The sequence below is a fragment of the Lepidochelys olivacea genome, assembly GCF_965140295.1.
Source record: "Lepidochelys olivacea isolate rLepOli2 genome assembly, chromosome: 4".
Taxonomy (NCBI): Eukaryota; Metazoa; Chordata; order Testudines; family Cheloniidae; genus Lepidochelys; species Lepidochelys olivacea.
Window position 1 is genome coordinate 149,916,597 of NC_140414.1, and position 24,468 is coordinate 149,941,064.

Consider the following 24,468-nt stretch of genomic DNA (forward strand, 5'->3'; position numbering starts at 1 on the left):
CCAGGGCTTTGTCAAGCCTGACCTTAAAAACTTCTAAGGAAGGAGATTCCACCACCTCCCTAGGTAACCCATTCCAGTGTTTCACCACCATCCTAGTGAAAAGGTTTTTCCTAATATCCAACCTAAACCTCCCCCACTGCAACTTGAGACCATTACTCCTTGTTCTGTCATCTGCTACCACTGAGAACAGTCTAGCTCCATCCTCTTTGGAACCCCCTTTCAGGGTGTTGAAAGCAGCTATCAAATCCCGCCTCGTTCTTCTCTTCCGCAGACTAAACAATTCCAGTTCCCTCAGCCTCTCCTCATAAGTCATGTGTTCCAGTCCCCTCATCATTTTTGATGCCCTTCGCTGGACTCTTTCCAATTTTTCCACATCCTTCTTGTAGTGTGGGGCTCAAAACTGGACACACTACTCCAGATGAGGCCTCACCAATGTCGAATAGAGGGGAACGATCACATCCCTCGATCTGCTGGCAATGCCCCTACTTATACAGCCCAAAATGCCATTGGCTTTCTTGGCAACAAGGGCACACTGATGCCTGTGCTGCACTGTCCACACTACTGTTTTTTGTACACTAGTGTGAAGCTGTCTACCCGTGCTGGGAATGACATCTCCCCGCTGCAGTGTAGATATATCCTTAGAAATTCTGAAAAAGTGGAATGAGAGAACACTGTATGAGTTTGAATTGGATGCTAATATGGCAACTAAATGGACCCTGAGAGAGCCAATGGGGAGACCTTGAAAGTTGAACTGGAGGATGCAATCCAGAATCTTGAAAACAGAAGCTTGTAATGGGCTGAAACCTTGGTTTGAAGCTCAGATGGAAAAATCAGAGGTTATGTAGTGAAGGAAGCTGTTGTCCTTGTCTCATTTGTTGCAGAAGCTGGAATGTGCATCGAGAATGAGGCAGGGGATGGTATGAGACATGGTCATCTCAGGGTTAAGGCAACTGAACGCCATCCTGGAAAACTGGGTTCTATCCCTGCCTCTGCCCCAGAGTTCCTGTTCGATGCTGGACAAGTCCCTTAAACCAGAATTCTCAGCTGGCCATTAACTGTGTTTTCTCACTTTCTGGCTCCCCAGTGTGAGATACAAGGGGCTAGGTTTTTAGAAGGGCTGAACACTCACAACTGCAATTGAATTAAATTTGAGCTGTGTTTTGAAGATATGAAGTGCAATTAAATGCAAAATACAATGAACAATCAGGCCTTGGGTCTCAATTTGGCACCCAGAATTAGTGGACTCCTTTGATAATTTTGACTTTAAATCTGTGGCTCCGTTCCCCAGCTGTAAAATAGGGATAATACCACCACCTAAGACTGATATGGCAACCACCCGATCCCAGCCAGCTGGGAAAATGGGGAGGAGAACACAACAACGACCTAATCTCACAGGGGTGCTGTGAAGATAAATTATTTAATATTTGTGAAGCACATGGGCCTGGATGCACAAACAGAGTTAGATGTTGACACAGACCATCATGGTGCTTAGTTTTTAGGCACCTAGAAAAATACTGTGATTCACAAAGCTTGAGTTAGGTGCTGAGGCTCCTATACAACACATGGGGAGAGAGAGGCACCTCAGAGTGCAATTCACAGAAGCCAGTAGGCTAGGCAGGGAGCCGCCTAAGCTACTGGGTGGGAGATGGTGACCAGAGAGTGGAGTGCTAAGTGTTATTCCTCTCATGGAGATAGGTGGCTCCCTGCAGCCTGGACTTAGGTGCCTGTGTATGCTAGGAATTCTCAGGTGTGAGCCCTCTCCTGGAGTTAGGTGCCTACGGCACCTGAGGTGGAAAAGGGATTTGAACAGGGATCTGTCACATCTCAGGGGAGTGCTCAAACCATGGGGCTATGGGATATTCTGATGTGGGGACTCCCTCAATCTTTCCTGTTGAAGCTGTTGCACTGATTTAATCCTGAGGTCAAGTGTACCGAATGGGACCAGCACAACGAGACAAGGCAGCCAACCCAGCTCTGCCCAGCCTGATAGACATAGGCACTGACTCCGTGGATGCTCCAGGGCTGGAGCACCCAGGAAAAATATAGTGGGTGCTCAGCATCCACCGACAGCCCTGTTGATCAGCAACTCCCCATTCCCACCCCAGCACCTCCTGCCCACTGTGGATCAGCTGTTCAGCGGCAGGCAGGAGGTTCTGGGGGAGGGGGCGGAGCAAGGGCAGGAAGAGGTGGGCTGGGGCAGAGTGGGGGTGGGAAGAAGCATCCGCTGGGCATGCTTTATTGAAACTAACCTGAAAGTGAGGCTTCACTAGAGAGGAAGGGTCCTCAAACATTTAAAGGGACAGGATGTCACACCAAGGTCTCTGTTTTCCAAACCCCAAACCTTGTTCAACACTATTTAATGTTGGAGAGTGACAGGGTCATATTAACACCTTTGACTCTTTGGGCCCTTTATTCCAGCTACATTAATACAACAGGGCTCAGGCATACACTTTTATCAAGTACTTGTGGCACCTTAGAGACTAAGGTGCCACAAGTACTCCTTTTCTTTTTGCGAATACAGACTAACACGACTGCTACTCTGAAACTTTTATCAAGAACTTTAATCCACTCCTCTGTCCAGCAGTCCTGGTTTCTCCTATCAAGAGTCACCTGCTAACATTGCTCCCTCTCTGACTGAACTCTGTATTCTTCAGCCACCCAGAAGCTTCCCCTCCGCACAGGTAGTAGACACTTTCAGTGAACACATCAGTTTTGGAACTGTATGGATCAAGCCCTTCCAAACTTCATTTATTTCAACTCACAGTTTATGGTTCTTCCAACTCCTGGCTATATTAAATATTGCAGTGTAATGATACCCTGAATTGAGGGACCTTTATCCTCTTCCTTATTCTTCATTCCCAGCTCTACTGGTAATGGTTAGTGGTGGGAGCTGGAGTGCCTTTTATCTGATCAGGGTGTATTACCATCACAAAGATGAGCATTCTCCCTAAGGCCTCCTTTCTCAAACAGTGCAGAACTCTGCATAGCTACCCCACTGAAAGGGAAGATCCCTTTAGGACAGACAACTTTTGAGGGGACGGTAGAACAGTAAGCTTGGCTTTCTAAGTGCTTAGTTGTATAATTTAGCAGCTCTGGGATGAAAAGTACGTGATTTGGTCAACACTGGCATAGTGAGGTGGGGTTGACTGAGTGCAGTCAGGGGTACAGATTGTTGTCTGTAGCAAAATGTGTTCAGCATGTGCTATGTTGCAGCCCAGGTTTGTGAGAGCAGGCAGAGTACAAACCTTTGCTATTGACAAACGCTGCTCACATAACCAGTAATTTCCTCAGGAGAATTTAACTGAAACATCAACTGCTAATCGGAGATATGAAGGAGTTTGTCAGAGCAAATACCTAAATATGAGAGTGCAATTAATTTGGCCTTCCATTTCATAAGCTCCTGTCACCAAATTGAGCGGTGGTGCAGGATTTCTCTCGCTGAATATAACTCTTTGAATTGCTTGTTTAGAGAATTGCCTGTACCCATTCACTATGAAAGCAGGAAGCTACAAACAGGAATGAATAGGGATTTCTGGTTCTGCAATTTCTTATTGTTGTTGCTTTAATTTCCATTGCTGAGAATGCCCCTAGAGATTAGGAGGAAGCGTGCTTTAGTAGTACTGCCAGCCAGCCAAAATAACATTTAGCCCCTGGGGCTCTAGTCACTCCTTGGGTTCCACCGAGTAAGTTGTGTTATGTGCCCCTGTTGGCAGAAAATCTGGGACTAGTGCAAGTCACACACAACCCCCTCTGCTGAGAGACCAGGAGCCAGTTAGTGTCACCCAGAAAATGAGAGGGCAGCTGGAGAGGTAGTATGGATGAGGGCATCCAAAAAATGCACTGATTCAGCACATCCTCTGATCAAGCTTTGAAGATGAGTCTCCAATAGAACCCAAGCCATGAATTAAAGCTGCTCACCCTCTGTGGAGCTCCCTGGGGATTGCACTGGTACAAAACTTGTCTGCCCTTCCTTGAATGCCTCTGCAACGTCCCACCTGTGAGGTTTGTTACATGCTACTGACGAGCAGCCACTCGCATATTAAAAGGACATTTGATGATTGTATTGCTCTCCAAATGCATAACCACATTGTGCTCCCTCTCTGCACTTACCATCACTGCTGACCTCTTCCTCAGCATGTATGCGCCACTCCACATCCTCTGACTCCAGCAAGTCTCCTTGTGATATCTCTATGATCTGCAGTTTCCGCAGACTCACCAGGTCTATCTCTCTTAACCCAGTTTCCAGTTGTTTCACCATGTCCTTGCCTGGCTGACTAGTCAAAACTGTAATCTGAAACAGAAGGCACAGATCTAATGCAGTAGCTACCTCCGACTGCCAGAGATATCATGCCCAGATGCTGTTTTAGCAGAATACAGTAACTAGGGAAGCCCCTCTAGAACACCCCCGCCCTCCCCATGCAAGAGCAGATGCAGAGGCATTTGGTAAGATTTCATAGAATCATAGAATCATAGAATATCAGGGTTGGAAGGGACCCCAGAAGGTCATCTAGTCCAACCCCCTGCTCAAAGCAGGACCAATTCCCAGTTAAATAATCCCAGCCAGGGCTTTGTCAAGCCTGACCTTAAAAACCTCTAAGGAAGGAGATTCTACCACCTCCCTAGGTAACGCATTCCAGTGTTTCACCACCCTCTTAGTGAAAAAGTTTTTCCTAATATCCAATCTAAACCTCCCCCACTGCAACTTGAGACCATTACTCCTCGTTCTGTCATCTGCTACCATTGAGAACAGTCTAGAGCCATCCTCTTTGGAACCCCCTTTCAGGTAGTTGAAAGCAGCTATCAAATCCCCCCTCATTCTTCTCTTCTGCAGGCTAAACAATCCCAGCTCCCTCAGCCTCTCCTCATAACTCATGTGTTCCAGTCCCCTAATCATTTTTGTTGCCCTTCGCTGGACTCTTTCCAATTTATCCACATCCTTCTTGAAGTGTGGGGCCCAAAACTGGACACAGTACTCCAGATGAGGCCTCACCAATGTCGAATAGAGGGGAACGATCACGTCCCTCGATCTGCTCGCTATGCCCCTACTTATACATCCCAAAATGCCATTGGCCTTCTTGGCAACAAGGGCACACTGCTGACTCATATCCAGCTTCTCGTCCACTGTCACCCCTAGGTCCTTTTCCGCAGAACTGCTGCCTAGCCATTCGGTCCCTAGTCTGTAGCTGTGCATTGGGTTCTTCCGTCCTAAGTGCCGGACCCTGCACTTATCCTTATTGAACCTCATCAGATTCCTTTTGGCCCAATCTTCCAATTGGTCTAGGTCCTTCTGTATCCTATCCCTCCCCTCCAGCGTATCTACCACTCCTCCCAGTTTAGTATCATCCGCAAATTTGCTGAGAGTGCAATCCACACCATCCTCCAGATCATTTATGAAGATATTGAATAAAACCGGCCCCAGGACCGACCCTTGGGGCACTCCACTTGATACCGGCTGCCAACTAGACATGGAGCCATTGATCACTACCCGTTGAGCCCGACAATCTAGCCAGCTTTCTACCCACCTTATAGTGCATTCATCCAGCCCATACTTCCTTAACTTGCTGACAAGAATACTATGGGAGACCGTGTCAAAAGCTTTGCTAAAGTCAAGAAACAATACATCCACTGCTTTCCCTTCATCCACAGAACCAGTAATCTCATCATAAAAGGCGATTAGATTAGTCAGGCATGACCTTCCCTTGGTGAATCCATGCTGGCTGTTCCTGATCACTTTCCTCTCATGCAAGTGCTTCAGGATTGATTCTTTGAGGACCTGCTCCATGATTTTTCCAGGGACTGAGGTGAGGCTGACTGGCCTGTAGTTCCCAGGATCTTCCTTCTTCCCTTTTTTAAAGATTGGCACTACATTAGCCTTTTTCCAGTCATCCGGGACTTCCCCGGTTCGCCACGAGTTTTCAAAGATAATGGCCAGTGGCTCTGCAATCACAGCCGCCAATTCCTTCAGCACTCTCGGATGCAACTCGTCCGGCCCCATGGACTTGTGCACGTCCAGCTTTTCTAAATAGTCCCTAACCGCCTCTATCTCCACAGAGGGCTGGCCATCTCTTCCGCATTTTGTGATGCCCAGCGCAGCAGTCTGAGAGCTGACCTTGTTAGTGAAAACAGAGGCAAAAAAAGCATTGAGTACATTAGCTTTTTCCACATCCTCTGTCACTAGGTTGCCTCCCTCATTCAGTAAGGGGCCCACACATTCCTTGGCTTTCTTCTTGTTGCCAACATACCTGAAGAAACCCTTCTTGTTACTCTTGACATCTCTGGCTAGCTGCAGCTCCAGGTGCGATTTGGCCCTCCTGATAACATTCCTACATGCCCGAGCAATATTTTTATACTCTTCCCTGGTCATATGTCCAACCTTCCACTTCTTGTAAGCTTCTTTTTTATGTTTAAGATCCGCTAGGATTTCACCATTAAGCCAAGCTGGTCGCCTGCCATATTTACTATTCTTTCGACTCATCGGGATGGTTTGTCCCTGTAACCTCAACAGGGATTCCTTGAAATACAGCCAGCTCTCCTGGACTCCTTTCCCCTTCAAGTTAGTCCCCCAGGGGATCCTGGCCATCCGTTCCCTGAGGGAGTCGAAGTCTGCTTTCCTGAAGTCCAGGGTCCTTATCCTGCTGCTTACCTTTCTTCCCTGCGTCAGGATCCTGAACTCAACCAACTCATGGTCACTGCCTCCCAGATTCCCATCCACTTTTGCTTCCCCCACTAATTCTACCCGGTTTGTTTGGTAAACCAAACAAATGTAAACCAACCTGAACTGGATTTGGGAATTGTAATTTTATTATTATTGCCACCATGCGTGCAGGGAGCCCAAAGAGGCCCATGTGACACCATGGCAAGGTGTGGTGCAGGGATCACTATAATTAAGTGCTGATGTAACCTTGTTTTGCAAAATGGCACTGTTGCCAATTCTTGTGCTTTGATTGTGAGTCGGTGGGAGTTGGTGTATTTCCTAAACATCAACTCCTGAAGTCACGTGATTACATAAACATCTCTGCTTTCACTTAAAAAAAATCTAGTACTCCTGGTTGCGGAGAAAAGCTTGAAAATGTTATGTGAGTGTACCCGGAAAGGTCAAAAATACAGAAGATATACGGAAAGAGCTCAATAATTATTACTTTAAAAGGATTTTTAAGGCAATCTCAGTTTTTGTGGAGCCTGACTCATGATTTTGGAACAGCTGGAATTGTCAGTACTAAAATGGTTTCTATATTAAGTTACTGTCCCTTTGTGATGGGGTATGCAAACCCCAAACTGGGGCCAGACAAGGTTGAAGGACAGTACTGGGCTTAGGGAACCCTGCCAAGCATGCTTTAGCTGGAGACAGGGTTGAAAAGGGAGCAGCCTAGCTCAGAGGGGAGGCTGGGAAGAGGACAGACCTACCCTGAAGGCTCCTGACAAAAGGTCTGGAGAAGTCTCCTTGAAGGAACAGGACTCTATGCTGAGCTGGGTTGGGGCTGATGGTTTGGTTTCTTTTGTCTCATCTGGGACCAGAGGCTGAGGGAGGGAAGGAAGTAGTGGTAGGAAGTGATCCAGGTAGGGTGACTCAAAGGGCCCCTTCAGAGCCCAAATGCTGCTGATCCTTATAGGGCCCTGGGTTGGAGCCTGGTGGAGTGGGTGAGCCTGGGCTTCCCTACCACCACTGGGTGGGCACTAATCACTAGGCTGCCTAGCCCACCAAGGACCCTCTTACACCCTTTAAGTGGAGCTGCTTCCTAGGAGTGGGAAGGAGTTCAGAGACATTCCATGGCATTTAGGGGCAGCACGTCAACTGGCAGCAAGGAGCAGTTGCCAGGAGCTCTTGGGAAAGAGCTGAGTTGATTTACCCCGCTGCCCTTTGTTCCAGCTGCTGCTGCCACTTCCCAGAGGAAACAGATGGATAAAGGCCAGTGCTGTGCTGCCAGAACATGAGCAAAGGGCTCCTCAAATGCTTTCTGGCAGGGGGCTGTGCAGGAAGCAGCTCCCCACTGGTGGGTGGAGCATGTCCAGTTGGTGACTCGGTCCTGTGATGGGGTGTCCACCCCACACTCCCTCTGAAGGGGTTAATGGCAGCCAGGTGGGCCAATTAATCTATTAGGCTGAGAGGAAAGCCCTAACTAGGAGAAGCTCACCTGTGTGAGAACAGGCAGGGCTTCTATAAAGCCACAGAGCTGATAGCAGAAAAGGGGCTATAGAGAAGGAGTCTGCTTTCGCTCCCTGGGAGAAGGGAGCTGTGTTTGGGGTTTTCCCTGGGAAGAGGGAGTAGAGAGGCTGAAAAACCCTAGATAAGAGGTGGTGCCAGGGTAGGAAGCAGCCCAGCAGCTAGGTTGGAGACTGAACAGATCTTGGCTGCATGTTGTAGGGTCCCTGGGCTGGAACCCAGGAACAAACCATCCCAATGTGCAGAAAGAACAGTAAATATGGCAGGCAACCAGCTTGGCTTAACAGAGAAATCTTCAGTGAGCTTAAACCCAAAAAGGAGGCTTACAAGAAGTGGAAACTTGGACAGATGACTAGAGAGGAGTATAAAAATATTGCTTGAGCATGCAGGGGTGTAATCAGGAAGGCCAAAGCACAATTGGAGTTGCAGCTAGCAAGGCATGTGAAGGGTAACAAGAAGGGTTTCTACAGGTATGTTGGCAACAAGAAAAAGGTCAGGGAAAGTGTGAGACCCTTACTGAATGGGGGAGGCACTAGTGACACTGGGTAGCAAAGTATGGGGAGGAGGTAAGCCACCTTCAGTAGTGAAAGAACAGATTAAGGACTATTTAGAAAATCTGGACATGCACAAGTATTGGGTCTGGATCTAATGCATTCAAGGTTGCTGAGGAAGTTGGCTGATGTGACTGAAGAGCCATTGGCCATTATCTTTGAAAACTCGTGGCGATTGGAAAAAGGCAAATATAGTGTCCATTTTTAAAAAAGGGAAGAAGGAGAATCCAGGGAACTACAGACTGGTCAGCCTCACCTCAATCCCTGGAAAAATCATGAAGCTGGTCCTAAAGGAATCCATTTTGAAGCACTTGGAGGAGAAGAAGGTGATCAGGAACAGTCAACATGGATTCACCCAGGGCAAGTCATGCCTGACCAACCTGATTGCCTTCTATGACGAGATAACTGGCTCTGTGGATGAGGGGAAAGTGGTGGATGTGATATATCTTGACTTTAGCAAAACTTTTGATACAGTCTCCCACAGTATTCTTGCCAGCATGTTAAAAAAAGTATGGATTGGCTGAATGGACTTTAGGTGGAGAGAAAGCTGGCTAGATCGTCGGGCTCGGCGGGTAGTGTTCAATAGCTCGATGTCTAGTTGGCAGCCGGTATCAAACAGAGTGCCCCAGGGTTGATCCTGGGGCTGGTTTTGTTCAACATCTTCATTAATGATCTTGATGATGGGATGGATTGCACCCTCAGCAAGTTCACAGATGACACTAAGCTGGGGGAAGAGGTAGATATGCTGGAGGGTAGGGATAGGATCCAGAGTGACCTAGACAAAGTGGAGGATTGGGCCAAAAGAAATCTGATGAGGGTCAACAAGGACAAGTGCAGAGTCCTGCACTTAGGAAGGAAGAATCCCATGCACGGCTACAGGCTGGGGACTGACTGGCTAAACGGCAGTTCTGCAGAAAAGGACCTGGGGATTACAGTGAATGAGAAGCTGGATATGAGTCAACAGTGTGCCCTTGTTGCCAAGAAGACTAACAGCATATTGGGCTACATTAGTAGGAGCATTGCCAGCAGATCGAGGGAAGTGATTATTCCCCTCTGTTCAGCACTGAGGCCACATCTGCAGTATTGCATCCAGTTTTGGGCCCTCCACTACAGAAGGGATGTGGACAAATTGGAGAGAATTTTTGTTGCCCTCTGCTGGACTATTAGGGGGCTGGGGCACATGACTTACGAGAAGAGGCTGAGGGAACTGGGCTTATTTAGTATGCAGAAGAGTGAGGAGGGATTTGATAGCAGCCTTCAACTACCTGAAGGGGGTTCCAAAGAGGATAGAGGTAGGCTGTTCTCAGTGGTGGCAGATGACCGAACAAGGAGCAATGGTTTCAAATTGTAGTGGGGGAGGTCTAGGTTGGCTATTAGGAAAAACTATTTCACTAGGAGGGTGGTTGAAGCACTGGAGGTGGTGGACTCTCCAGCCTTAGAGGTTTTTAAGGCCTGGCTTGACAAAGCCATGGCTGGGATGATTTAGTTGAGGTTGGTCCTGCTTTGAGCAAGGGTTTGGACTAGATGACCTCCTGAGGTCTCTTCCAACCTTAATCTTCTATGATTCTATGAACCCGCAGTAGAGGGTGGGCCTGGGTTCCCGCATCAGCTACTGAAGGGGTGGTACTTGAGGCAGTGAATGGCAAGACTGCTGAAGGAAAGACTTTGATATACCCTGGAAGAGGGGAACACTGAGTGACCTGGCCAGAAGGCTGAGTCATGAAGAGAATGCTGTGGGCTCTCGGATTAGAGAGGAGATGCAGATCTGCGACGGAGAAGGTATAATGGCATGCACCCATGGGAAGGGGTGTTGGCCTTGACAGCTAATCCTTATAGTGAGCAAGAGGAGGCTCTAGCCACGTGGTGAGTGGTGGACCCCATCACAAGTCCCTTTTGGTTCTCAAGTGGGCAGGCCTCCCCTAGCAAATAGTAATTCTCTCCCTTCCCCCTCCCCTTTCAAAGGATTATGGATATATCTGGATGGACTTTTATGAGGATACAAAGTCCATCCCTCTGGCCCCAGTCCTATCTCACTATTTGAGATCCATGCTCCAACCCATGGAGCCGCTAGAGCTTTTCCAGTAGAAAATTTTGTTGCCATTGGCAAAACTACCTGTTTTTCACTAGCCTGGTTCTTGGAAACAGATTAATTGTTTTTGTTCTAATGTTTAAAAAAAACAACAACCCCAGGCAGAGCTGAAACTTAGTCTATTTCAGCCCAAACAGTTAGTTTGCCAAACTGAGAAAAAATTAAAAGTTAGGTTATAATGGAAGGAATATATGCAACTATAACCCACACACTTCCTGAGCGGCAGCCAGTACATCCCTTGGCCTGTGCTGCTTCCAGCAGCTCCCATTGGCCTGGAGCAGCGAACCACAGCCAGTGGGAGCTGCGATCTGCCGAACCTGCGGATGCGGCAGGTAAACAAACAGGCCAGGCCCGCCAGAGGCTTTTCCCGCACAAGTGGCGAAACAAGTTTGGGAACCACTGCAGTAAGAGGCTCCTGCATTTAGTTTCTGAGGTTCAATCCCACGCGCTGACAACCGGAGTTTGTTGGCGTTGCCTATCTGAAGGTTGTGTATCACTTCTATTGACGTCTAAAAATACAAGCTTAACTTTTCATGTGAATAATGATTTTTTGGGTGTTAACTTGAGATACCTTAAAAATAGAGGGCTCTTTAATCTAGAAGAAAAAGGCAGTACAAGATCAAATCCCTAGAAGCTGAAGCTAGGAAAATTCAGAGTAGAAATAAAGTTAAATTGAACAGTGAGGGGAATTAACTATTAGAACAATTTGTGTTGGGGTCTGGTGGATTCCTCATCACATGAGGTGTTTAAACCAACCCTGGATATCTTTCTAAATGTGGGTTTGAAGCAGGAATCACTTGATGAAATCAAGTCCATGGTCTGTTATGCAGGAAGTCAGACAAGAGATCCCTTCTGGTTTTATAATCTCTGAATTTATGAAAAAGAACCTGATTTTCAGAAGTACTGAGCACCTGCCCTCTGAAAATTAGGTCTTTTTAGGATGTCTCAAGTTGGGTATTCAAAAACTGAGACAGTCAATAATTACTTTTGAAAACTTAGGCCACTGTCTTTTTACAGTCATACACATGGATAGCTTTTTGTACTATGGTGTATACCAGAAAAACAGAAACCAGACATCCTCTGTGAAAATTGCACAGTAATGTGTGCTTGCACAACACACTGTGGACTAATTTTAACAAACCAGAGGAACAGGGAAAATCTAGTGGAATATATGCCACCTACAGCTGTAGATCATTTAATATTGTAGTTAACTGTCCCATTCCTTCAGCTGCAGCAATGGAAGATTGTGCTGTGCATGTATTTGCAGTTAAATTAATTAGAGAAGGTAATTGAGTCATTCCCTGAATTACACCTACTCTATATTGCCCTCCAACACTGAAATAAACACCCCAAATCAGAATCACAATGAGCAGAAATTAAAACCCATCACTTATTTCCCCCCCCCCCACAAATCCCCCTATCCTCTCATCACCAAATGGGTGAGGGTGGGAAAGTAGGAGGGGGAAGAAAGTAAAATTATGTAAGAATGAAAAACAACCTATGCATCTGCATCCAAGGATAGAAAAAATGTATCTTTTATGGCATTATTAGAGAAATCATATTTACAATGCCATTATATAAATCAATGGGATAGCTTCTCCTTGGATCACGTGTTCAGTTCTGGTGACTGCATCTCAAAAATAATGTAACAGAAATAGAAGGGATTCAGAGATGGGAATTACATTTAGATGCTTCAACAATCTTCCATATAGTGAGAGAGTGAAAAGACTGGAGCTGTTTACTTTAGGGAGGCAATGAATAAGAGGGGACACAATAGATGCCAAATGGTAGAGGATCTGTGTTTGGGTGCATGGGACAAGGAGTCCTACGGAAGTCTCAAGCTGCTGCTGAGAGCATGAAATACTGACTATAAAGTTTTCTGTGTTTTCCAAATACTGATCCTATTTGCTTTTTGTACTGAAAATTGATTTAAAGATTGTGCTAAAATAATGATCTTTTTGTAGGCTTTTCCAGTTCTTTGCTACTGTGCCAACTAATCCCACAATAAAATGCTTTTCCATTTGAATTGGTGTTTTAATGAACTGTGGACATACTTTAAGCCACAACTAGGATCTTTGCACAAATGTCCTATTGATGCAAGTGGAAATTCCATCCAGGGAATATAGGCAGAACATGACCCTAGAATGTAAGGGTAGGCTGGCAATGAAGTCATATCAAAGAGTATCTTGTTTGCAGCTACACATAATGCGTTTCACTATGATTTCATAAGAAATAAAATCAACTTTAAATAATATCCAGACTTGGATGCCTGGAGATTAACAGTGTACAAAATGGGACGTTAAAATAATCAGCTAATGCTTGTCATCAAGTTGACTTCCCTCTCACAGCTAGGGCCGTATTCCATGAGCGTATTGAATCTGTATGTGGCATGAGATCTTGGGCATCCTGCAGAGCAAGCTATGGGATTCCTCTTTTTTGGAATTGTTTTATGCTACTTACTTCCTCCCATGATGCTTAGATACCACAGTGACTGACACCTGAAATAGACAGACAGACTGCTCTTGATGGTTATTACTATCTCCCCAGCACCCAACTTGCCTCAACAGAACTGTTCACTGAGCCTCCTGCTAGCATATGTCTGGTGTACTGTTTAAACTGCTGGAGCCCATCCTGCACAGCCTGCATCACTCTGTCTCCCTTTTGTTGGAAAGAGCCTTCTCTTGGTAAGGAGCGAAGTTCTGAAATGCAGGTCTGAAGCCGAGAAAAGCTCCCTTTTACTTGCTGCAAAACAGCATTCAATGAAATTAAAGAGAAGACATTTAAAATGCAATAATAATTATTTTTTACACAATGCAGTTTGGTTGTAGAACACATTGCCCCAAGGTTACAGGGTTTAAAAAGGATTGGACAGTGATACGGATCACAAGACTATCCAAAGTTGTTATTGTAAAGATTTTCAAAAGTGGTGTAGCCTGGGGATAGGTAGAGTTTTGGGAGGACTATAAACCCTCTTGCTTCAGGACATGAGTCAATTAGGGGCTGGGAGGAAGTTTTTTTTGTTTTGTTTTTTCCTCTGTGGGCAGGTTATCCCATGGCTAACTGACTCCTGTGGAATTTCCTGAGCCTTCCTTGGAGGCAGCTGGTAGTGGCTATTGTTGCAAACAGGATAGTGGACTAGATAGACCACTTGTCTAAATCAGTCTGTCAATCCATATAGCTCCAGAGGCACAAATCACTACCGCAGCTGCATCCCACTACAACTGCTTGTGTTTTGTCTCACGTACGGATGTGTAGCAGGGCAGTTACCTGCTCTGGTGGAAAAAGCTAGGCTGATTAGGGAAGCAGCCACACCTGGGACCATGCCCAATCAGGCCGCAGCTGGCCCTATAAAAGGGCTGTGAGCCAGGACCTGAGTCAGTCTCTGTCCAGCCTTAGAGGGATGGGGATGCCTGGGGGAAAAGGGGGTACCTGATGCAGAGCAGAGCAGAGCAGGGAAAAGACAAGACAAGAGGAGCTGGGGAGCTCTGGCCTCGGGTAATGCCAAAGCAGGTACTGGGGCTATAGAGGTATATCCTGAGGATAGGTAGAGGCAGCTGGTCCAACCCATTTGCCAATGATGAGTGGCCATTTCAGACTGCAGTTTGCCCCAGTGAGAAGGGGGCTAGATGATGACTGGCAGTAGCCACTGAGGCAAGGTGGGCTTAGGGGGAGGGTGTTCCCCTGAGAGGGGAGACCCAGAGTGTGGGGGTACTGCTGTGACAGAACTCTGAAGTAAAGGGCACTGGGGTCCGGGAGGGACACAGGGGGCCTGAGGCAGGTGAGACACTGGCCAGGCAGAAGGCGCTCTGGGGCTGGAAAAAAGCTAATTCCCACATGACCAGCAGGAGGCACCAAACTGGTGAGTGCGCGATCTTGCTACAGGGCGATATATAAAGGATATGATGCTTTATATGTTTCACAGCCTTCCCCAGCCTATTATATACATACTGCCCATGATCAAGGTTATCTAACACATGAACCCAATCGTGACTTTTCCCTAATGTAGACAGAGGCTAAAAACTTTTGCCTTGATATAGCTGGTTGAAGTGAATCCTAGTAGGGAGTCCTAGAGTTTGTGGAATGTCTAGAGTAGCATTTACAAATAAGTCAATTAAACTACAATAAGAACAAAGTCTCTACTGTAGACATACCCAGTGAGTGAATTGTAGTAAAATCTGGCCCATAGTATGTCTAAATTGCTGCTAAATGTACATTGAGGGGGCCAGCAAAAGTTATTTACATCAGTTTAAACTCCTAGACTAACTTTTGAATTTGGCCTTCAGTCTCCATTAGCCCACGGAACCAAATTGTGATCTGTTTTGGAAGCCACTGTGGAGTCGGGCACAATCATAGGACTGGAAGGGACCTCGAGAGGTCATCTAGTCCAGTCCCCTGCACTGATGGCAGGACTGAGTATTATCTAAACCAATAACAAAGTGCTTCTCCAGTTTTCTGCAGCTAAAGACTATTAACATTAAATGTAGAGCTAGCTTCTGATGCTACTCAATGTGAATAATGGTACTCACTACTCAGTCTGGGGAGTCTCCACTAATGTCAGCGTGATGCTGCTCAGTATCGGTAAACGTCAGTCTCTGGACCTAAATAACACTTCACGTTTTGGCAGAAAAAATTCCTCCTGCACAGACCAAGTGGGTTTTTACTAAATCGCACATTTAAGAGGGAGATCCAGGAATTTGGAGAGTCCCAGTAAGCCTCTGCAGGCCCCAGTTTGAGGAAACTCAGTTAATTTTTTTTTTTTTAAAAAAACCAGGTCCAAACTTTATGTGCTCACTCCAAAGACCTTCTCTTGTAAAGTAAATTATGTTAAACTGCAATTAATTTGCTAGGGGCTTTAATCTGCAACGTTGTGCAGCTTTGGGTTAGTGGGCCCAGATTAGTGAATACCTAGAACAAACACTGGATTAGTTCTTAACCCCAAAGCTCCAAATCAAACACAATACCATTGTATTTGTCCCCAATCTCCTTTTGGTCTTATTGGGAGACTTGAGTCATAGAATCATAGAATATCAGGGTTGGAAGGGACCTCAGGAGGTCATCTAGTCCAACCCCCTGCTCAAAAGCAGGAGCCATACCCAATTAAATCATCCCAGCCAGGGCTTTGTCAAGCCTGACCTTAAAAACCTCTGAGGAAGGAGATTCCACCACCTCCCTAGGCAACGCATTCCAGTGTTTCACCACCCTCCTAGTGAAAAAGTTTTTCCTAATATCCAACCTAAACCTCCCCCACTGCAACTTGAGACCATTACTCCTTGTCCTGTCCTCTTCTACCACTGAGAATAGTCTAGAACCATCCTCTTTGGAACCACCTCTCAGGTAGTTGAAAGCAGCTATCAAATCCCCCCTCATTCTTCTCTTCTGCAGACTAAACAATCCCAGTTCCCTCAGCCTCTCCTCATAACTCATGTGTTCCAGACCCCTAATCATTTTTGTTGCCCTTCGCTGGACTCTCTTCAATTTATCCACATCCTTCTTGTAGTGTGGGGCCCAAAACTGGATACAGTACTCCAGATGAGGCCTCATCAATGTCGAATAGAGGGGGACGATCACATCCCTCGATCTGCTCGCTATGCCCCTACTTATACATCCCAAAATGCCATTGGCCTTCTTGGCAACAAGGGCACACTGCTGACTCATATCCAGCTTCTCGTCCACTGTCACCCCTAGGTCTTTTTCCGCAGAACTGCTGCCTAGCCATTCGGTCCCTAGTCTGTTGCTGTGCATTGGGTTCTTCCGTCCTAAGTGCAGGACCCTGCACTTATCCTTATTGAACCTCATCAGATTTCTTTTGGCCCAATCCTCCAATTTGTCTAGGTCCCTCTGTAGCCTATCCCTGCCCTCCAGCGTATCTACCACTCCTCCCAGTTTAGTATCATCCGCAAATTTGCTGAGAGTGCAATCCACACCATCCTCCAGATCATTTATGAAGATATTGAACAAAACCGGCCCCAGGACCGACCCCTGGGGCACTCCACTTGACACCGGCTTCCAACTAGACATGGAGCCATTGATCACTACCCGTTGAGCCCGACAATCTAGCCAACTTTCTACCCACCTTATAGTGCATTCATCCAGCCCATACTTCCTTAACTTGCTGACAAGAATACTGTGGGAGACCGTGTCAAAAGCTTTGCTAAAGTCAAGATACAATACATCCATTGCTTTCCCTTCATCCACAGAACCAGTAATCTCATCATAGAAGGCGATTAGATTAGTCAGGCATGACCTTCCCTTGGTGAATCCATGCTGTCTTTGACCTGCTTGGCACAATCATTTTCTAATTGGATTAAAGATGTTTATGTATGCACACTTCCACATTTAGTTTCACAATACCATATTTAAAGAGTACCCTATCCCAACACAGTACTTGTTTTCCTAAATAAAGGAAGCAGGGACAGTGGACGAGAAGCTGGATATGAGTCAGCAGTGTGCCCTTGTTGCCAAGAAGGCCAATGGCATTTTGGGATGTATAAGTAGGGGCATAGCGAGCAGATCGAGGGACGTGATCGTCCCCCTCTATTCGACATTGGTGAGGCCTCATCTGGAGTACTGTGTCCAGTTTTGGGCCCCACACTTCAAGAAGGATGTGGATAAATTGGAGAGAGTCCAGCGAAGGGCAACAAAAATGATTAGGGGACTGGAACACATGAGTTATGAGGAGAGGCTGAGGGAGCTGGGATTGTTTAGCCTGCAGAAGAGAAGAATGAGGGGGGATTTGATAGCTGCTTTCAACTACCTGAAAGGGGGTTCCAAAGAGGATGGCTCTAGACTGTTCTCAATGGTAGCAGATGACAGAACGAGGAGTAATGGTCTCAAGTTGCAGTGGGGGAGGTTTAGATTGGATATTAGGAAAAACTTTTTCACTAAGAGGGTGGTGAAACACTGGAATGCGTTACCTAGGGAGGTGGTAGAATCTCCTTCCTTAGAGGTTTTTAAGGCCAGGCTTGACAAAGCCCTGGCTGGGATGATTTAACTGGGAATTGGTCCTGCTTTGAGCAGGGGGTTGCACTAGATGACCTTCTGGGGTCCCTTCCAACCCTGATATTCTATGATTCTATGATTCAGGGGAGGGGAGGAAAGCTAAATGGGGCAGAGGCAATAAAAAGAACCTGGAAGCTAACTGACTGCAAGTTAGATGGGAAGTTAGAACATAAGAATGGCCATACTGGTTCAGATCAATGGTCCATCTAGCCCACTATCTTGTCTCTAACAGTGGCCGATGTCCGATGCTTCAGAGGGAATGAACAGAACAGGGCAACTTTGAGTGATCCATCCCCTGTTGTCCAGTCTCAGTTTTTGGCAGTTGGAGATTTAAGGATATGGGGTTGTGTCCTTGTCCATCCTGGCTAATAGCCTGTCAAGGTTCCTTCCCCACTCTGAACTCCAGGGTACAGATGTGGGGACCTGTATGAAAACCCCCTAAGCTTATTTTTACCAGCTTAGGTTAAAACTTCCCCAAGGTACAAACTATTTTACCTTTTGCCCTTGAACTTTACTGCTGCCACCACCAAGTGTCTAACAGATATAACAGGGAAAGAGCCCGCTTGGAAATGTCTTTTCCCCCCAAAATCCTCCCCAAACCCTACACCCCCCTTCCTGGGGAAGGCTTGATAAAAATCCTCACCAATTTGCAAAGGTGAAGACAGACCCAAACCCTTGGATCTTAAGAACAATGAAAAAGCAATCAGGTTCTTAAAAGAAGAATTTTAATTGAAAAAAAAAAGTCAGGATGGTAAATACCTTCCAGGGTAATCAGATTCAAAACATAGAGAATCCCTCTAGGCAAAACCTTAAGTTATAAAAAGACACAAACAGGAATATACATTCCATTCAGCACAGCTATTTTATCAGCCATTTAAACAAAACAGAATCTAACGCATATCTAGCTAGATTACTTACTAAGTTCTAAGACTCCATTCCTTTTCTGTTCCCGGCAAAAGCATCACACAGACAGAGAGAGCCTTTGTTCCTCCCCCCGCAGCTTTGAATATATCTTGTCTCCTCATTGGTCATTTTGGTCAGGTGCCAGCGAGGTTATCCTAGCTTCTTTCACCTGTTAAGGGTTTTTCCTCTGGCCAGGAGGGATTTTAAAGGTATTTACCCTTCCCTTTATATTTATGACATAGCCATTAATAGACCTGTCCTCCATGAACTTATCTTATTACTTGTTGAACCCAGTTATACTGTTGGCATTCACAATATCCTCTGGTAATGAGGTCCAGAGAGTGTGTTGTGTGGAAAAAGTACTTCTGTTTGCATTTAAACTGGCTGCCTATTAATTTCATAGGATGACCTCTAGTTAGAATCATAGAATATCAGGGTTGGAAGGGACCTCAGGAGGTCATCTAGTCCAACCCCCTGCTCAAAGCAGGACCAATCCCCAACTAAATCATCCCAGCCAGGGTTTTGTCAAGCCTGACCTTAAAAACTAAGGAAGGAGATTCCACCACCTCCCTAGGTAATGCATTCCAGTGTTTCACCACCCTCCTAGTGAAAAAGTTTCTCCTAATATCCAACTAAACTTCCCCCACTGCAACTTGAGACCATTACTCCTTGTTCTGTCATCTGCTACCATTGAGAACAGTCTAGATCATCCTCTTTGGAACCCCCTTTCAGGTAGTTGAAAGCAGCTATCAAATCCCCCCCCGTTCTTCTCTTCCGCAGACTAAACAATCCCAGTTCCCTCAGCCTCTCCTCATAAGTCATGTGTCCCAGTCCCCTAATCATTTTTGTTGCCCTCCGCTGGACTCTTTCCATTTTTTTCCACATCCTTCTTGTAGTGTGGGGCCCAAAACTGGACACAGTACTCCAGATGAGGCCTCACCAATGTCGAATAGAGGGGAAGCTCTTCTTTTATGTAAGAGAGAAAGTGTTATTTACTGATCATATTTCCTCCCCCCAGTTCATTCTTCTAAAATGAACTGTCCCAGTCTTTTTAATCTCTCCTTACATGGAACTCCTCCATACCCCTAATCAGGTTTGCCCTTCTCTGTACCTTTTCCAATTCTAATATATCTTTTCTGAGATGAGGCAACCAGAACTGCATGCAGTATTCAAGGTGTGGGCATAAAATAGATTTATATAGTGGAATTATATTTTTCTGTTTTATCTATCCATTTCCTAATGATTCCTAACCTTCTGTTAGCTTGTTTTGACTGCTGTTGCAGGTTGAGTGGATATTTTCATGGAGGATAGGTCCATCAGTGTCTATTAGCCAGGATGGGCAGGGATGGTGTTCCTAGCCTCTGTTTGCCAGAAGCTGGGAGTGGGTGATAAGGAATGGATCACTTGATCATTACCTGTTCTGTTCATTCCCTCTGGGGCACCTGGCATTGGCCACTGTTGGAAGACAGGATACTGGGCTAGATGGACCTTGGGTCTGACCTAATATAGTGGGGGTTATGTTTTCCAATGTGCATTACTTTGCACTTATCGACACTGAATTTCATCTGTCATTTTTTTTGTTGCCCAGTCACTCAGAGTAGTGAGATCCCTCTTTAAGTCTTGCATTCAGCTTTGGACTTGACTATCTTGAGTAGTTTTGTATCACCTGGAAATTGTGCCAACTTCTTGTTCTCCCCCTTTCCCAAATCACTGATGAATATGTTGAATAGGACTGGTCCCAGTACAGATGCTTGGAGGACCCCACTATTTATCTCTCTCCATTCTGAAAACTAACCATTTATTCCTGTCCTTTGTTTCCTGTCTTTTAACCAAAAAAAAGTACTTGTGGCACCTTAGACTAACAAATTTATTCGAGCATAAGCTTTCGTGAGCTGTATGCTCAAATAAATTGGTTAGTCGCTAAGGTGCCACAAGTACTCCTTTTCTTTTTGTGGATACAGACTAACACAGCTGCTACTCTGAAACCTGTCTTTTAACCAGTTACTGATCCATGAGAAGACCTTCCCTTTTATCCCATGACTGCTTACTTTGCTTAAGAGACTTTGGTGTGGAACCTTGTCAAAAGCTTTCTGAAAGTCCAAGTATACTATATCCTCTGGATCACCTTTGTCCACATGCTTGTTGACACCCTCAAATAGATTGCTGAGGCATGATTTCCATTTACAAAACCATGCTGGCTCTTCCCTAACATACCATCTTTATCAATCTGTCTGATAATTCTGCTGTTTACTAATAGCTTCAACCAATTTGCCCAGTACTGAAGTCAGCCTTATCAACCTGTAATTGCCAGGATCGACTGTGGAGCCTTCTTAAAAAATGTGCATTACATTAGTTACCCTCCAGTCATCTGGTACAGAAGCTGATTTGAATGATAGGTTACATACAACAGTTCTACAATTTCATATTTGAGTTCCTTAAGAACTGTTGGGTTAATACCATCTGGTTCTGGTGACTTATTACTGTTTGGTTTGTTTGTTTTTTTTTATTCCAAAACCTCCAATTGAAACCTCAATATGGGAGAGTTTCTCAGATTTGCCACATATATATTAAAAAAAAAAAAAAAAGTTTGGATGTGGGGATCTTCTCTCCGATGCAAAAAAAATTCATTTATCTTCTCTGCAACAGCCTTGTCTTCTTTGAGTGCCTTGTTAGATCCTTGATTGTACTGTGACCCCAGGGCTTGTCTGACAAGCTTTCTGCTTCTGATACAAAAAAAACCCAGCATTTTTTAAAAATTTACATTTTAACTAGTTGCTCTTCAAATTGTTTTTTGGCCTGCCTAATTTATACTCTTGAGTTGCCAGCATTTTTTTCTCCTTTCTGTTTTCCTCAGTGGGATTTGACTTCCAATTTTTAAAGGATGCCTCTGTTAAGCTATCATGGCATGTTTTAGTCCTTTCACTGTTGTGGTTTTTTTATAATTTGGGGTATACATTTAGTTTGAGCCTGTATTATGGTGTTTTTAAATAAGTTTCCATGCTGTTTGCAAGTATTTCACCTTCTTGACTGTTCCTTTTAATTTACATTTAAAGAGTTTCCTCACTTCTGTACAGGGCCGTCCCTAGCTATTCAGGGGCCCTACACGGCTGCCACCCCCTCCCCCCCCATGCCGTGTGGGGGGGGGGGGGGCAGGGGGCAGGCCAGGCCTCCAGGGGACAGGAGTAGGCTTGGGTGGGGAGAACTGCCCCCCAGCACTCACCGGTGGTGAGGCTGGGGCCAGGTCACTGCATTTTCCACCACTGGTGAGTGCAGAGCCAACCCTGCTGCAGCCCTCAGGGGAGTCAAGGCTGGGGCAGAGCAGAGGCAGAGGCTTTGGGGAAGGGGTGGAGTGGGGGTGGAGCAAGGGTGGGGACCATGGGGAAGATGCAGGGCAGGGGCTGGAGCAGCCCACAGCTGCGCAGGGCACCAGGAAATTTGGTACAAATTTCCTGGTGCCCTATGCCGCTGCGTACTTTGCATATGGGTAGGGATAGCCCTGCTTTTGTGGTGTTCTCCCTTTGAAGTTAAATGCTACTGTGGTGGGTTTCTCTGGCATTTCCACCACTACAAATATGTTAAATTTAATTTCAGTATGGTAGCTATTACTGAGCAATTCAGCTATAGTCATCTCTTGGACCAGATCCTAGTTTGCTTGTTCTGTTGCTATTTTTCTTTAATTATTATTTTGACTCCTTGCTACTTGCTGCCAGGATAGTCCTCCTCAGGCACTAGGTCTCTAATTACGTTTTGGTTTGTAAAATAACATGATGGGGACAGCACAAGCCAATGGAGCTCATTACCTAAATTGGGGGTGGTGGGTCCGAGACGGGCACATGACTTAGCCAGAGCACAGCAGTGAGGCATGACAGGAAATAAAATGAAAGTCTGTCTTTTCCAGACTAAACAAAACCAATTTTTTTCAATTTTCCCTTATAGGTCATGTTTTCTAGACCTTTAATAATTTTTGTTGCTCTTCTCTGGTCTTTTTCCAATTTGTCCACTTCTTTCCTAAAATGTGGCACCCAGAACTGGACACCATACTCCAGTTGAGGCCTAATCAGCACAGAGTAGAGCAGAAGAATTACTTCTCATGTCTTGCATACAACACTCCTGTTAATACATCCCAGAATGATGTTTGCTCTTTTTGCAACAGTGTCACACTGACTCATATTTAGCTTGTGACCCCCAGATCCCTTTTGGCAGCACTCCTTCCTAGGCAGTCATTTCCCATCTTGTATGTGTACAACTGATTGTTCCTTCCTAAATGGAGCACTTTATTAAATTAAGTCCTTATTGAGTAATCACTGACTGCCCTTCAATTTAGCCACAATTAGTATCTGTATTACAGTAGCACCCTATCAGGATTTTAGCAGTAGTAATGTATATTATGGTAGCATCAAAGGTTGCAGTTGAGATTGGGGTCCCAGTGTGCTGCACAGAAACATGAGAGCACACAGTCTCTGCCCTGAGGAGTTCGTAATATAACTAGACAAGACAGACCAACCATAATAGACAGATGACAGATACGCAAAATGTCAAAGGGTCATGTCTGGTTTTGTTTTACTTTGAGGAAAAATCAGAAGTGAAATTAAACTATCTTACTCGAGCCCTGTCCCAGTGTCTCAGCCAACCTGCCACTGTCATTTCAATGTGCTCTTTTCCCATTCTGCCCATCCAGACAGTTGTGTATTGTTTACCCTCCCTGTTATATAGGTATTGTGTTCTCTCTTCCCTGCATCTCTCTCACATCAGTTGCACCCCAGTACCTCTCTCCTTTGTGCTGTGACAGTGCTGCTGATGGCAGAGACTTTTAAGGTGTCCCTGATCCACTGCTCCTGCCTCTAAAGGTGAGCAGAAGCCCTATGGGCCAACCCAAGAGTAGAAGTTGGTAGCCCTCTGACCATGTGGGCTGGAGCCTGGTGCTTCTGGGGGCCTGGTGCCCCAGAGTCCAAGAGGCAGCATAGCAGAAGGGGATATGAAGAGGAGAGAGTAGTGGCCTCATGGATGAGTTCAGGAAGAGTGTTCCACTTGTAAGAGATGTGTGGGAGAAGAAGCAAAATGGACCATCAAAGCTACTTTATAGACCAAGTAGAGAAACTAAGGGGTGTAGGCAAGGGAGAGGAGCCCTGAAACTTCTTGATGAGATTTAATTCAAAATAGAGTTCATGAGCAGAGAGAGATGAAGACTGTTCCAGATGGCAGAAGCTGCAAAGAAGAAAGTTCTTGTACCAACAGTGGTAAAGTTGGGTGGAGGGGGAGAGAGAGAGAGAGAGAGGGCTAAGAAAAGGTGAGTAAAGGAAGAACAGGACTGTCAAGTAGGCTGGAGCACAGCTATGGAGAGGTTTAAAATGAGGGCAATTTTGAACAGTATTCTGAAATGGATACAAAGATCATAGAATATCAGGGTTGGAAGGGACCTCAGGAGGTCATCTAGTCCAACCCCCTGCTCAAAGCAGGACCAATCCCCAACTAAATCATCCCAGACAGGGCTTTGTCAAGCCTGACCTTAAAAACTTCTAAGGAAGGAGATTCCACCACCTCCCTAGGTAATGCATTCCAGTACTTCACCACCCTCCTAGTGAAAAAGTTTTTCCTAATATCCAACCTAAACCTCCCCCACTGCAACTTGAGACCATTACTCCTCATTCTGTCATCTGCTACCACTGAGAACAGTCTAGATCCATCCTCTTTGGAACCCCCTTTCGGGGACTTGAAAGCAGCTATCCAATCCCCCCGCATTCTTCTCTCCTGCAGACTAAACAATC

The 24,468-nt window shown here is 45.7% G+C and overlaps 1 protein-coding gene across 1 annotated transcript in view; it reads right to left on the bottom strand.

Annotated features, from left to right (window-relative positions):
• M1AP (meiosis 1 associated protein) overlaps positions 1-24,468 on the bottom strand; it is a 57,834-nt gene that overhangs the window by 29,789 nt on the left and 3,577 nt on the right. The window contains exon 2 of the mRNA XM_084626770.1: positions 4,111-4,291. Within this exon, the coding sequence (XP_084482896.1) occupies positions 4,111-4,258 (148 nt within the window). The 5' untranslated portion in view covers positions 4,259-4,291. The remainder of the gene's footprint in view (positions 1-4,110; positions 4,292-24,468) is intronic.